Source organism: Micropterus dolomieu, linkage group LG04, assembly GCF_021292245.1.
Source record: "Micropterus dolomieu isolate WLL.071019.BEF.003 ecotype Adirondacks linkage group LG04, ASM2129224v1, whole genome shotgun sequence".
Taxonomy (NCBI): domain Eukaryota; kingdom Metazoa; phylum Chordata; class Actinopteri; order Centrarchiformes; family Centrarchidae; genus Micropterus; species Micropterus dolomieu.
The window spans coordinates 17,070,800-17,086,630 of NC_060153.1; the positions used below are offsets into that span (position 1 = coordinate 17,070,800).

At 39.2% G+C, this 15,831-nt stretch overlaps 1 protein-coding gene across 2 annotated transcripts in view; it reads right to left on the reverse strand.

Moving 5' to 3' along the window:
• usp43a (ubiquitin specific peptidase 43a) overlaps positions 1-15,831 on the reverse strand; it is a 160,943-nt gene that overhangs the window by 89,310 nt on the left and 55,802 nt on the right. For both annotated transcript variants that reach the window (XM_046047143.1, XM_046047144.1), the window contains 3 exons: positions 8,854-8,946; positions 4,524-4,659; positions 1,137-1,281 (listed from right to left, as the gene is read on the reverse strand). In XM_046047143.1, coding sequence (XP_045903099.1) covers positions 1,137-1,281; positions 4,524-4,659; positions 8,854-8,946 — 374 coding nt within the window. The remainder of the gene's footprint in view (positions 1-1,136; positions 1,282-4,523; positions 4,660-8,853; positions 8,947-15,831) is intronic.

Sequence of the window (15,831 nt, forward strand, 5' to 3'; positions counted from 1 at the left end):
AGGAGTGAGTGGTAAGTAATGTCATCAGGAGAAAAGAGTGTTAAAATAAAACTTATTTGCCCTTTATGAGACGATGCGCTTCATGGCTACCTTAGCTAGCAGTGTTTGCTACAGGTTTGATGGTGCTGACTGAAATTTATGCTTAAAAATTACTTCTGTAATTTCAATTCAAGCCTTTTAAGGCCTTTTTGTAGAAAACTGAATTCAATGCTTTGAAGGCCTGCAGATACCCTGTATTAAATCTGATGGAACCCCTTTTGTGCAAAAGAAATCCTCATTAGGCCTATATGTGATATTTATAACACTGCTGTCAGAAATAGGCAGCCCATTTAAAGGGCTAGTACAGCGATGTAGTACTGCATTTTCATAAAGATGGGCAGCAGAGCTTGTGTTATCTTTTAGGGTCAAGCTTCCACACAGATCCCGCAGTTCTTACAATGCAATATAATTCAAACTCCACCCTCCGGGTCTCAAGCAGGCAGAAATGTGTTGTCTTCTTTACAGAAAGAAGTGCACGTCTCAAAGGGGCTCTAGAGAACATTCAGTGAGCAGGTTTGCTTCACAAAGCAGTAAGTGTGTGTGTGTGTGTGTCATTGTACTTGTCCTCATTCACATGTCAACAGTGCAATCAGCAGTGTCTTGCATGGACAAAAAGGGTTTATTTAAAGGCCGGTGATGATGCAAGGCTGACTCAACCTCATACCTGTCTCTCTACTTCATTATCGTAAGGAGACAGAGCTCTTCTGTTGCTGTTTACCTTATGAACAAAATACGAGGGGGAGCAAGGGCTGGGAAATATTCAAAAAAGGGTCATTTTACTTCTGACATGTGGAGTTATCGTCAGAGACCAGAGTGAAATGGCTCCTAATTGCCAAAATGTAGTGATATGTGAAATCTAGTTTTAGATAAATTAATCATTTGTAGGTGCTCATCCTGGTGAAACGATACTCAAACAAACTTTTTATTTAGGATGTGATGCACCAAGCTGGCTTCCACACATGGCCGTTATTTAATTTAATTTGCTTGGATGATGTGAACAGAAGAAAAGGAGGAATACAAAGCACATTGCAGACACTAGCCTTCTTGTCACTAAGGTAAAATGTTTGGCTGTGAAATTTGCTTATACTGCAGGTTACCTGAGTGCGGTGCAGAGCCTCCACGACTATAGAGGGGAGGAGCCTGAAAAGCGTAAACGACGTCGCTATCAGCAACTGCTGTCAGGTCATCATCATCGGAAAATGAACGCTGGAAACCCGTGGAGTACAACTCTGATAGGATGACCTGAAAAGAGACCGCAAGAGAGACACTGTGAACTTTTGTGCCTACAGACGCGCCTGAAGCAATCCTTGCAGAGCTGAACCAGATTTTTTTTCCTATTTGCTGCAAACCAAATTACCCCACAAGTGACAAAAATTATTAATTCAACTCAAAGTGACAAAACAACATTGAGCCACAATGGTACAGTACCAGAACTCACTCTGAGATCACTTGCATAGATGCATGACTCACAGAAATAAAGCAACAAAGTTACTGTACGCAGGCAACCTCAGAAAGGAATTTAAAAAACTAGGGACATTTGTAATCAGCTCAAAAGAAATCAAAGTGAACCCTAAAGGTTGCTGCTTTAAATCTTTATAAATAAATAATAAAATGCAGCTTTTACAAGACTAAAGGAAATTTCTTAAACAAGCACAAAAGCCACAACTTGGCAAATGAAATACATGAAAATTCAAAACATGAACATCTGCAAAGGGAATGATATTAAGGACGAGTTTCTTTTTAGAATTTATCTATCAGAGATGTGGATTTCCTAGTTTCATGTTTTAGTCAAGCTGTTCAGAGCCCCGACAGTGAAAGAGAAAAACTGTATCAAGTGAGAAGAGCTGTGAAATTCTCACTGCTGTATATTTTGTGCTTGTAAGTATTTGAAGTGCAGACTGTATTTGAAGTGTGGGCTTCTTTATTTGTGTCTCTTATACCATGACTACAGATAATACTTACTTGTGATTGACAGGCAGGTGCCCTGTTAAATGATTTCAAAGTGCCAAATCTGTGTGAAAGGATTATTAAACTGCAGGTAACCACAGCAACAGTACTCTTAGGTATGTTAACTTTCACTTGTGAAACAGACTGAACCATGAGTTTAATTTACTAAAAAAGTAAAAGTTTTAATAATGGATGATGACAGACTGTGACAAGTGGCTTTGGTATGTTGGACTTGTCTATGGGCAGCCTTTTATTTTTGTATGTTAGAAAAACAACTTCATCATGTTTCAGTATATCTGTAAATGTTGAAAACATGCTGTATTAGTTCTTAAATAGCGAAAAGAATAGAAGACATGAAAAGGATGTAAGACAATTAATATCACAGCTGAAAACTGGCTCAGGAACTTAGTAGATGCTTAGATGAGGGAGACACTGAAAACATGAATGTGGTACAACAAAGAAATTTAGTATGGAGGTCCAACATATACACACACACACACACACACACACACACACACACACTTTTATTATACTCTAATCAAATATTCTTCAAAGACAATTTACAGGGTGGGAGATAAGGATACAGATAAAAGGCAAAAAACAAACTGTTCCGTGGCTTTCTGAAGTTATCACATAGTGTGTGTGTGTGTGTGTGTCTGAGCACTCCCTGTTGGGTTCCCTCAGACCAGAAATTCCTCTGTCCGATGACTTGCTTTTGCCAAAGCCGCAGGCAAAGAAGTGAAAACCACCATCACAGTGGTTACACATACATCCGTTTTTGTCCTCACCTGCCCTTTTGTACTTTATTTCCATTTATGCTCCAATACTTTGTGCAAACTCTGTGTTTTGCTGGTAGGTATTCAATGCAGAACCAATAAGGGCGATAAAAGGTGTCCGTTTTCCTACCCTAACAAATGCAATCAAACTAACAGAGGAGAAAAACCTAAGAAGCATCCAAGAAAGGTTTATGAAGGAAGCCTTGGTGTAGCTTTTCCTCAGAGGGCACTGAGACAAGAGAAGGGACTGAGGGCAGACACGGATGTTGGTCAGGTTGGCACAATATAACTATTGGAGTAAGCTACTATTACATTTACTCTACTTAAATAATGGAATATTGTCTTGGAACTGTGGACATTTCTATGTATTTTTGTAACTATTTCTAAACACAAGCATGGGACGAGCTCACCTGCAGTCATACGTCATGAGCCTGTGTCGATGTGTTTGTTCCGCACTGTGGGTTTAATTAAGCAAAGTGTCTAAACTTTCACACAGGCCTGAGTAAGAAAAAGTAAATAAAAACACATGTGTGGGTAGACCATAGGTGTATAGGAGAAGCAACAGCTTAACGAAAATATAATAATGATAAAAAAATATAATATAATATATAAAGAAAATCTCACCCTGTGAACTGATATTAATTTCCTCACCAGGAAACCAGGGAAACTTAGTAATTCAATTTCCTGTTTAATTGTACAAGTATCCTAAAAGCTTCCATTTCCAAACTATTTTATTATGCACAGCCACCCACACAACTAATTTAGGGTCTATTAGCTGAATGAAAAAAGGTGTCTACCCCATAGAAAACCACAAAACATCAAACTGAAGAACTGTGACGCATCTATCCTGACATAAAGACAAAAAGAAATCATCATCACATCCTTCTCTCAACTAGGAACATTATTACACTATTATTAGAAAAAGATTAGCCTCCTTTACTAGACAATGTATATCAGAATACATTTATGGTACTTCTAATTGTGGCACAAATGCATTTTGATAGGTAAATTTGTTCTATAATGATAGTGGAACCATACATCCATGAATCAAGACAAAAAATGTATTTTCTTTTTCATGGACTATTTTGAGTCTTTGCAACTCCTTTATTTTCCTAAGAAAGATCCAGCAGTATTCATCATCTTTTGTAGGGCAGGTGGAAGACTGATGAACATACGCCTCTGGAACCTTTCCCTTTACCCTTGCTCATGGTGTACACATGCATTCAGGTGTTACCCTGCTATAATAGAGAATTCTATTTGATATTTTTGATATAATTTAGACACTCTGATGAAGCACAGAATTGATCGGGACAGCTGCTTTACTCCAAACAGTTTCACTGTATGAACCTGGACTGTGTGTGAGTCCTTTTGGACGTGTAGAACACAGAACATAAATTAACATTAGATCCTGACCGATCCTGTCGTGGTTTCGGGAGAATTTAATAATCAGTTAAGTTACTCTGCTGCCTAATTGACTCTAGAGTGCAAGATAGGGCCCTTAGTGTTACTAATAACATTGATGATGGCTCAGTTCCATTAAATGTCCGACTTAACCATGTCACTTAGCCAGCATGCACAATACCAGAACCCTGGACACGGCTCATCTAAATGGCATGCATCCATCTCAGGGTTAAGGCCTAGGTTAGGGTAAGGTTTAGAGTAATGCAAGTAGTGGTTATGGTTAGGGTAAGACTTCAGGAAATGTAAGTTCATGTAATGTCCTCTAAAGTGATGGGATCACGACTTGGTGTGTGCATTTACCTGCTCTGGGGAGATGTTGCCCTCCTCTGCCACCATGGTTCTCAGGCAGGACAGGGGACCAAAGAGAGGTACAGCCAACCCTACCCGCAGGTACCTTTGACCCTTTGAACTGAACACCAGCGTCACACATATCGGCCTGTGGGGAAAATAGAAAAGGGGGTGAAGGAGGGAAGAAGGGTGGGGAAGTGTCCATGTGTGTGCGCGTTTGTGTATGTAAAGGAGGGAGGGATAGGAAGACAAAGAGGAGGAAGATAGATGACATGAGCAAAGTGCCAAATTGTTTTGCAATTCTGATTTTGCATGTTTACATTACAGATTCTAAATACACCCTGGCATACAGAGTTATTTACATCTTTGTACGCAGACACACACACACACACACACACACACACACACCGGGTGTTATGCACCTACCGTCTAAAGACAAACATATCAACCAAAACCAAAAAGAGAGAGTGACGCCAGGGGCAACAAAATTCATGTTGTCAGTTGGTTCAAGAGCTTAGCCGATTCTTGATATATTTCAGCTGCTAAACAGCAAAACAAAACATTCACTAAAATGAGACTCTGAAATGTACTACTGAGCATTTTAATATTTAATAAGTTTGGGGACAAGATTTCCTGTGACAATACTGTTGTACAAAAACTAATTTCATGAGCATAACCCACTGGTTTGTCTGTGTCTGACTTAATATCTCAAGTCAATTAACTATTTTCAGATGTTGCCTTGTAGCGTCTAATTTTTCCCTTGTATGCGTGACTGGTCATAATGTGCTAAACCAGCACATTGGTGATGGTCATGCAGAACCTGCTGCTGTATGCTGGGACATGTCTGATTTACAGCAATCTGAACCTTCTGTAAGGGACGCAGGGCTGGAAATTAAGATTAGATCTGCAACTGAGGACGGAGTTTGATGAGAAGATGAGAGAACAGAAAAAAGAGCAGAGAGTGGAGAAAGAAAGAAGCGAGACACGAGTATTGATGAATAGAGAGAGCGGGGAGACAGAGTAAGGTCTCGCCTTCTCATTTGGGATGAAGACGGTGTAATCGCTGACACCTCAACTTCCTGTTTCCCATCATGCATAATTCAGGTGAGTAATGTGTTAGCAGTGGGGAGGCTGACAGGGCAGACAGCGGAGGATCTGAGCAATTGTTTTATTTACGTCGTTAGATGCTTTGAGATGAGACACCGGGATGTGAAATGAAACAGGATGAGAGGTGTGAGATGATACTCAGGAGGAACAGGAAATAGAGATGTCATCTTAAAAAGCACAGGTTTTTACAGCCTACTCGCCACTGCTGGTTTGGAGCTCAATAGTCTCTATTAAACAGCATCTCTCATATGTTTCCACAAGAAGCACCAAGAGTGCCCGCTGCTATTCAGGTCATTCAAAACTATGTTAGAGCCAGGATCATGCTCAAACTGCTAACAGATTTAACAACCTTAAAAGCGTTTCTGCATATTTAAAATGAATCCCATTCAAATCGTCTGGAAAATGATCAGTCTATGCGACTTGTAGCATCATGTTTACAGATGGTTTGAGTGAGGTATAGCACAGTGTTAATATATAATGCCAAAATGTGATCTTAATCCCATAGTCCGCAGCTGTTTGCTCGGGAGGCAGTTTTTTTTTTTTTGCATATTTAATGTATTGGAGTTCATTTTGCTGCACTGTATTTTATATCCCACTTACTGGCACTGTTAAATGTCTGCATCACTGATCGTTGATTAGGAGTTAGACGAATCATTAATTTAAGTTAATTTCACATCTTGGACTGTACGTGATAATACAAACAGATCTTTGTAAAGAACGTTTGAAAATCAGTTCAAATATCTGCCATATATGTTTTGTATATAGTCCAACATATCCACAAAGGGGGAAACATCATACAGGCTGCATGCATTCAAAGCTTGAGTAACCTTTTTGTCCTATTGTACTGTTGTACCTACAGTACTCATGCAGAATGCTTTACAAATGCCCAGTGACACATACTGACTTTATTAACATTACTGAATTAGTCACTGACCTGTCACTAACAAGTATCTATCCAACGTTTTTTGACTTTGAATATTTTAAATTGTCATAGAAAAATAACCTTAGATACAGTAAAGTAAGCCTGACTGTGACACCCTCTGTCCTTAGACCATCGATTCGGGAAAAGGAAACCCCCCCCCTCCAAAAAATGAATTAAACTTTGGGAGGAGAAACAGAGTATAAACAATCAATATGAAAAAATTATAGATAGACTGTGGACATACAATTTAACTATAATTTTTGGAGAAAACACAGTCAGAGACACTGCCACCCTCCTTTTCTCTCTGCCACAATGGCATTATCTGCAGCACCCAGACCTCAGTTCTACGCTGCCAGTCAAGCCCAACTATGTCTCTGGGGGCCTCAGACGTATCAGATATTCTGCTGGGATCATGCTACAGTGTGTCTGGTCAGTGTGGGTCCACATCGAACCTGAATGAATTTCTCTCTGTGCTGGGCTCAGACAACTGCAGGGACAGACCACACATTGTCAGAAAACCTATACTGTAAAACTGAGTTTGGGGTTAGCACTGTGGCAGGCATGCAGAGAGGATGCAGAGAGGATGTGTCTGCATGCTTGAAGATAGCAGGATTCACTGAACACTGAATGTCGGCAAATCATAAAATCGTATGAATGGAATTCAACTGATATTTGGGCAGAGAGGGAAAGGGGATAGCCTGAGACAAAACCTACAATCACTACATTTACATCCACACTAATATTCAGAATATGACAATAATGAATCTAAGAAGGAATATTATAAAAATATTATATATAAAAATTTTTATATTTTGGGCATGTTAATGTAGTAACTGTTGTGGTTACCCAGCATGCTTTGGTCACCAAAATGCTCCCCATTCAAGCCCCTGCATACCTAAACAGGTGGGTTCAATTATTCTGGCTGATTAGACTCAGCTCAAACTCAGCTCAGGTGTAAGTTGGGCCATTGCTTTGATGGAAATTCTGGTAAATAGGGGGGTCTGTGGGTCCTCCCCCAGAAGATTTTGAGCATTAAACACTTAATTTCCTGAATTTTGGAGCGATTTTCTGCACCAATTTAAGGTGGAAATGTCTTTATTTTTATAAAGGGAAGGACAAAATTTAGGTGGCAGGTGACATAAAAAATATAATAGAATTTAAAGCCCAATATAGGCCTATGCTTTATGGGCTGATCGTTGGCCCATTTTTTAAAAACAGTTAGGCCTATATAAATAAGTAATTTGACTTGTAGCCTACTCGATGAGACGAGCGCACTGCTCTTCATCAGAGGAAGAAAACCGAAACTGAAAACACTTGTGATCAGACAGCAATATCACCACAATTCCACACTAATGTTCACTTCAGCACTTCTGATAAAGTGCAGATCACATCCGCTTTAGAGGGAATGAAGCATCCTAGAGCAGAGAGACAGTCAAACAGAGCCTCTGTGTCTCTGAGCAGGACGCATATCGTCAGGTGTCTGTGTCACAGTCAGGTGTGTCATGTTATTCTCTCAGTACTTTGCAGCGACTGTTAACCGTTTGTGTAGCATATACACTGACTAGACACTGACCGACAACATTTATATTGAAATGTATTGATTACAATTTTGCTAGGGACAATTCAGAAGACACAGATAGGCCCTGAAGCTGTGAGCAATGCTCTCTCTGTCTCTCTCTCTCCTCTCGTGCTCCCTCTAAATGCAGGCAGGCTGAGTAACGGTGGGGGGGTCACGTTACGTGAACTTTAAAGAAAATGTAGCAATATTATTGCGAGTAGCCTCCGCTCTTTGAAGACCTGTGAGAGAGGCTGCATCATGAAGATTATTGCATATTAACATAGAAAATATTTTTGTTGCTGAGTTACATTCGGGGCTACAGTCAAAAGCCCCGGAAAAATTACCTGGCGACGCCGATGGTCAGGGAGTTTTTATGGACAACATACTATGATATCACCATGGCCATTAGCTGCTAGATGAGTATGTTTGTGCAAATGTGTGCAATCATGTGTGTTTGTGTAATCACATTTGTCAAATGTAATTTAGAAACGTGTGCTTTTACAGTACAGCTATCCTTCTGCTATATTAAGTAGACTAGATGATCACATCCGTATCACTGATATCAGGTGACAACCTCATACATCCAGAGTGTTGACTTTCCAGCAGCTAATAAAAGCTTTTGCTTGACTAAACAGATTTGTGTATGCACTGGATGCATATGGAAGAATATTCTCAACATATACACTAAACACATCTTAGCTGTTTTAATAAATATACTTTTGACTTTATCACTTGTCGTGTGTGTTATACTTCACCTGGTTTGTCGTAGGGGAATAGGCAGGGAGATACATGAAAATGGGTCAAAGGTGTTGCTCTGCTTAAGGCAATGAGGGCACGTAAGAGAGGACCTGGAGACAAACAGAGAAACAGAGCAATTTTAATAATTTCTGCTACATACAGTAAGACCTCAGCTCACCGTATACTCTGTGTTTAGACAGTCTTGAAAGAAATATAATTTTCACTCTCCATAATATCCCGTTCTCAATTTTATCCTGCTTCACTCGATTTTGTATGTTCACATCAGACCATTGCATTAACAAAGCTCACATCCCTTAAATATTCCAAAGACAACGGCCATTGGAGAAGAAAGCTCTACCAACTTTACATGAATTCATTGGAACAATTAAACAGATGGATCGACCAATATCACCATCCCTACATGCCAAATCCTCACATTTCTTCTAATATGCGCAGTAGAGATTCAAGTGTCTTATGTGCTGCGTGTAGTTAAAACCTCCATGGTGGTTAAATGTGCATATTCCATGTGGACAGTAGTGAATACTAAGCACTGAAACAGGCCATCTGGACTCCATTTGCTGTTGAGAAAAGGGCGGCAAAGCAACAGAGGTGGGATGCTGTTCTGAATTTTGGCACAAAAAACAGAGTGAGGCATGTGAGATATTGCAGAAAATATAAAAAGGCTGTATTCTAAAGCACATACTGAGCTGGAGAGGAGAAGAGGAGAACTATGCAGAGAAGAAAGTAGAGAGGACAGGTAAAAGATGAAAGGTGGTGGGGATATTTAAAGGCAGAGAGGATAGTAAAAAAATTGGTTAAGCTAAAAGGAACAAAAGTGGAGAAAAGAGACTGAGATGAGGGGAAAAACAACAAAGTGCAGTGCTCAGGGGGAGGACAGATTAAAAATCAAAAGAAGGTTGGCAGCAGTCGAGTTGACAAAAACTAGAAAGCAAAGCTGATATAGAAAAAGACATGGACAGGACACGTCAAGGTCTTTGAGCCGATGGGAGTGTAGCTGATCAGAGTGGAGGAATGACATTAGGATTAAAAAAACTAAGGATCCCAACCTTTGGGCTGGTCTCAGCAAAAATCTGCAGCCAAATACAGTTTTCTAAGACAGATAGTACTCTGTGACCTCATGATGATCTAGAGGAAAACAGTAATTGTTTTTGGGAAATGTGCTGTCAGATGACAAGATCAATACCACTCTCATGTCCTTGCGTTCAATATGTAGCTTAGCTTAAAGGCTGCAAATAGGGAAATAGCTACAAAATAACTAGCGCCTACCAGCAGCTCTAAAGCTCACTAATAAACATGACATGATCTCCTTAATTTACACATTACAATTTGTTGTTTTACATGGGGATATGTATGGCTTATGGATAAAACAAACGATAAGTTCATTTATGGCCTTTAGAGGTGCTGATGCAGAATTTGTTATCATTTGACAAGAGCCAAGCTAGCTGTTTCGCCTTATAACCAGTATTTATGCTAAGCTAAGCTAATTGGCTGCAGACTGTACATAAGAGATATTTTCTCATCTAACTCTTGGCAAGGAAGTGAATTCACAATCAAAATGTTTATTTCTTTCTTTAAGATATAAATGTACATAATATTAGCATTGCCGTAGGCTAACAAGCTCCTTCTGTTGCTCTATGACATGGGGTTAAGTGTTATTGGGTTTGTAGTAACATCTGTGTACCCTGGTGTCAAGCCATTTCCTCAATATGTCTTTGCTGCAAATACTACCAGGAATCCCTCAAAAGAGTGTGTGATGGAAACAAATCCAACACTGTGCGGGGGGCGGATAAAAATTTGCCTCAAATAACCTGTTGTCCTTCCCTAAACCTAGCTTTAATCTTGCCTTTTCATATGGCAATCAAGTGAAAACACCATGCTCAGTTTGTTTAAGTGCCACATAATCCTCTCATAGTGTAGGAGCATAATCCTTTTATTGATGCGAGATCATTTCATGTAATTCAGTGGCTGTATTGCCTTACGTGTACTCATTTTGAAGTTTTAGCCAGTATTAAAGCACCCATTCAAACCACAAAATTCTTTATTCAACAAACTTTCTTTTGAGGCAACTGAGTTACCCATTTGTCTCCATCAGAGGGAAATCTGTTATCCTTTATATGATAATAAGATTTAAGCAAGCTTGAAACTGCTGAAGTAAGATTGAATAGGATTTCAACTGTGTTCATTAGTACCCAACTACAGTTATATAAAAGTAGTTTAAATATGAAAAATATGTGGAGATACAGTTGAATGAGTTTTTAGTGTACGTTCTGATGCGCACCAAAAACCTTTGAAGCAGTTTCTTGACACAGATATTGATATTTATTTTTGCTGTTGTTTGTTTGTTTGTTTGTATTTGATTCTTGAAGAAAATTATTGCAATGTTGCTACATAATTCTCTCTTATCGGTGACAGTTTTTAGTGTGTGTGCATTTAGCTGTGTGTGTGTGTGTGTGTCGCCATATGCTTATTTCATCTCTCAGTGTCTCACTATCATTTCTGCCAGTTGAGCTGTATCCAAGTTTGTGGAGATACAAACTTGTCAAATGTACTTGTGCTGGAAATAATACAGCAGTTTTCAATCTCCACATTTCCCTGCTGTCACTGTTGTAACCATTGTGCCGTGGCAGCCAGTCCCATTTTCTCTAATGATGCCAGTTTGTACTCAGTAAAGTAGACTGACAGGCTGTATTCACCCGCACATACAGAACACACACACAACTCTGGTGGCAAATATAAAATATGTAGTGCTGCTGATGTTTGTGTGTGTGTTTGTGTGTGTTTGTGACAGACAGAGAGCAAGGGTTATACTGTGTGTACAACGTTCAGGTGTCACACCAAAAGACCACCATCCCTTAGTTTAGACCGGATACCTGTACCTGCAACGCATACACCCACAAACGCGCACATGCACAGCACAGCACAGCAGCTCTTATTTATCAGAAAGAAAGCCGGGCTGCTCAGCAACCTTCCGTTCTGCTCTGAGCTAAAAAAATAACACTCCACACCAGCAGCGTCTCCAAACATTATGCCGTATCACGTTGCCGGATTCCAGCATTTTTTATTCTGTTATTCTAAACTGAGAAGCTTTGAAGCACAATACAGGGGATGATGTAGGTGATGTGGATGTATGCATTTCAAAATAGGTCATGATGTTGGCATTTCATACATGCTCTATGAAAGTTATGTGACTTATCAATTATGTTAACAGAGATATGTACTGATGTTGTCAGTGTTGCAGAGTCTGCTAGAAATAAAAAATTTTGATGGCCCATGGAAAAATCTACTACTAATTTATTTGTCTTAGTGTTTCCTCCAGCCAAACGTCTGTGTGAAAACGCATCTGAGGGAATGTCTAGTATTTATATATTCTCTTTCATTAAAATTAACTGACACTAACTAATAATTTAACATTATGGTGGTGAATAAAACTGTGTAGGTCATTTGTAGCAATAGATGTGTCAATTTTTGCGCACGCGTGAGATTTGACGAGGTGCAGGACTGTTTGTGTACTAGGGATGATTTTTCACAGTCGATGAAATTAAATTTTAAAAAGTACATAAAGACAAAGCTGTATAAATTGCAGAGAGTTTATACACATACAAAAACCCTGCCAATGTGAAAAAAATATTTAGTTGCACCCATTTGAGTCCATAAATTTACAGCTTGAGAGACATACTGCCAAGTGGAAGACAACAGTTTTAGTGAAGTTTGGTAACAGCTGGAATTCCATCTGTTCCTGTTTGCCTAGTTCTCCAAAATAATCCTGGGCACAGCTTTGGTTCCGCACCAACCAAACTTAAATGTTCTTGTCAAAGAATGCTGATTGTTTAGTCACTGCAGGCTTGACCTTATTTAAGGAGTAAACGGTGTCAGCCAACAGCTCTACAGACAGTGATGGATGGAGGCCTGGGCTCAGGTGGAGACACAGCCCGAAAACAACTAAACAGATTTTGCTGCTGGTAGTTACACTGTGAGGAAACAGAACTATAAAACATATAGCTAAAAAGAAAGTGTGCTTTTAGCAAAACCATTTCCTGTAGCTTGAGTGTTTCATTTTATTTGTTGTTAAATGTTATTGGAGAACTGTGGAAAACTTCAGATTCACCTTCAGTAACCACTATTTCCCACGATTCAATCTCCAGAAATAAAGGCCTAGAATATTGCAACACTTTAATCTACTTTCTCTTGCGAGTGCCAAAAAAACCCCCACATCTTCATACCACTGAGAATTCTTCATGATATAAACATGTTTCACAGCCAAGAAAAGCAAACCAGACGAGACAAAACACACCATAAACAACAGCACCAGATGCACTGACGCTTTGGCAAGTCTAAAACAATGTGTGTAAACATTTTTTTACTTACTGAATCCCCCCCAGGTAAGTGTTGTGTGCAGAATACACATTTATAGCACCTGGCTAGATTGTTACGGGCAAAGCATCAGTTCACATTCATTCATTCTCGGGCTTGTCCTGCATTAAAGTAAGTGTCATGTTTACAGATATCAAAACTCCAGATCTGATGCAATGATTCTTGGGAAAATATAAAGGAGTAAAATGTGACCTGAACTCTATTTTATGAATAAAACCCGCTTGCATTTGTTTTGTTTTTTCACGAGATACTAGCATCCTTAAATTTCCTAATGATCTGTGTGCATGTGCTTTACCATACAGTGCGTTAAATTATACTATATACCTTTCTCACAGCAGACATTTTGACCTTTAATATGTAGCTGTAAGTAATACTATTGATGGCTCTGTTTCATTTAATTGTGAAGTTAACCAACATGCACAGTGCAAGAGCTGTGGGATTGGCACACCTAGTTAGAATGCACCTATTATTGTTATTAGTTACACCTGCGTTTGACATGACAGAAACCGTGTGAAAACAGGTGACCAGAAATTTAGAACCTGTAACCACACTTAGCCTGTAGTTATATCTAGGCAAGCATCTATGCTTGTTTGGTAGTCTTATTTGATGCAACAGTAGTCCTCTCGCCAAGTAAGGAGACTCAGTCTTAAAATATTAGTGTTTTTATCACCCCCAAACACAACCACAAACTTAGAGCTGCATTTTTGTCTATAGTCCAGTGCACCTCCTGGGACTGAAAGAGAGAGAGCTCAGAGTTCATTTTCTTCTGTCCGCTTGTCAGTCAGTCAGTCATGTGTCACTGGCTGTGGATTGGAGGGCACTCATCTCTCTCTATATGAGAGTACGAGTGGAGACCTCCTGTCAGGGGAAATTAACTCAGCTAAAGGGGCTGTTGAGAGTCTCACACACATGCAACACACACACACACACACTCATGTTAATTGTGATACAATCTCACTTCCTCTCTCACTTTTCTCTTCATTTTTATAAGTATCAACACTCCCACTTAGGTTTGGAGACAATATTGCGACTGCCTGTTCTCAATGTCACCTTCAGACATACGAGTTTCCTCCTTCCTGGTTAAAACTAACAGACCAAAACTTGGTGATAAATGGAATCATGCCAACCTATGTAATAAGTAACAGAATACACCTGGGCACACATGTCTACACTTTTCAGACTAGATTGAATCCCATTGATTTGATATTGGTTTTTTTTAGCATGAACTTCAACACTCACATTTGCTCTCCATCTCTTTATCTCCTTCTTACTATCTCACATGTTCACTCTAACTCACTCAACTGCTTAATTGCTCCTTTGTGTGCAATGCCGAGAGAGATGTATACAGTATTACATGACTGAATCATGTTTTGAAGTAGGCAAGAGTTGCTGCTAGTATTGTTGAAAAAAATGTATTCAGTAGGGCTGAACGATTAATTGCATTTGCGATATTATCGCAATGTGATAAAACAAGATTTTCTAAAGGCTGCTATTACACTCGGTCACATGACATGCAAGAGTAAAGCAGTCTGCAGAAGAAGCATCAAAGCGTATTGTGCCAATCGGCGCCTGCGTCACACACACAGCCACCAGTCAGCTTAGGAAATATCTGTGAAAGGCCTAAAGAGGCCCAGTCTGTCCCGAGTTAGAGCCTGGTTACAGCCAGTGCGCTAGGCCTACCTGATAATATTATATCATATTATTTAATGTCATGACTTGACTCAAATTAAAATTTGATATTTCTTCTCCACCATTGCTCATAATAATAATAATTCATGCATCACCTAATTTCATCATAACACAGGCCTGACCCACAAGAAAGAACAGTGTATGTTTAATCTATCTAATATTGTGTTAGACATACTATATACTGATTTACTCCATGTCTGTTTCGAATAATACAGAAAGTAAAGGGCTTAAAAGTTAATCGCATATTAAATCGCAATATTGGTAAAAAAATTGTTCAGCCCAAGTATTCAGCATTTAACATATGCAAGCATACTCAATAATAATATGAAAATACATAGGTATGGATGTCTCCAACCAATCCACAGGATTGGGACTACCAGATGCTTTTTGAATCGATCATTATTGGCTGTATATAGCCAGATCATTTGTGTGTTTGGTCTGCCAGCTGTCAATAACACCCCACTGCACTCGGTTAAAACACTGGATCCTTCTCATATCACACAGCGTTCAAAGCGAGAGAACAGCAGAACCCACAAACTAAATCAATGGTGATGTCAGCATGCTGTGAGCAGAGTTACTATGGGTCAAAAAGAATCAATAAAAAGGTTTAAGTCTCCTTCAACAACATATTGGAAGTGCATCATGTTTTTAAATTGTGTTAAAACAGTTTTTTTATATTTTTTTCTGGAGTTTCATCATCTCTGTTGCGTATTGCATCATGCAGTGCTATTATCACCATTCGGGCAGTGAGCTCAAATTGGTATTTGGTTTATCATGGTAACTTACTAAACATCTTTCATCTCTACAGTCACACTCCAAGTGAATGCACTGTGCTCCAGTTTCTCTCTTTACACAGACTGTTTTTAGTAAGAGGTAGCTTTAAACTGGAAAATAACTAAATGAACAATGCTTAA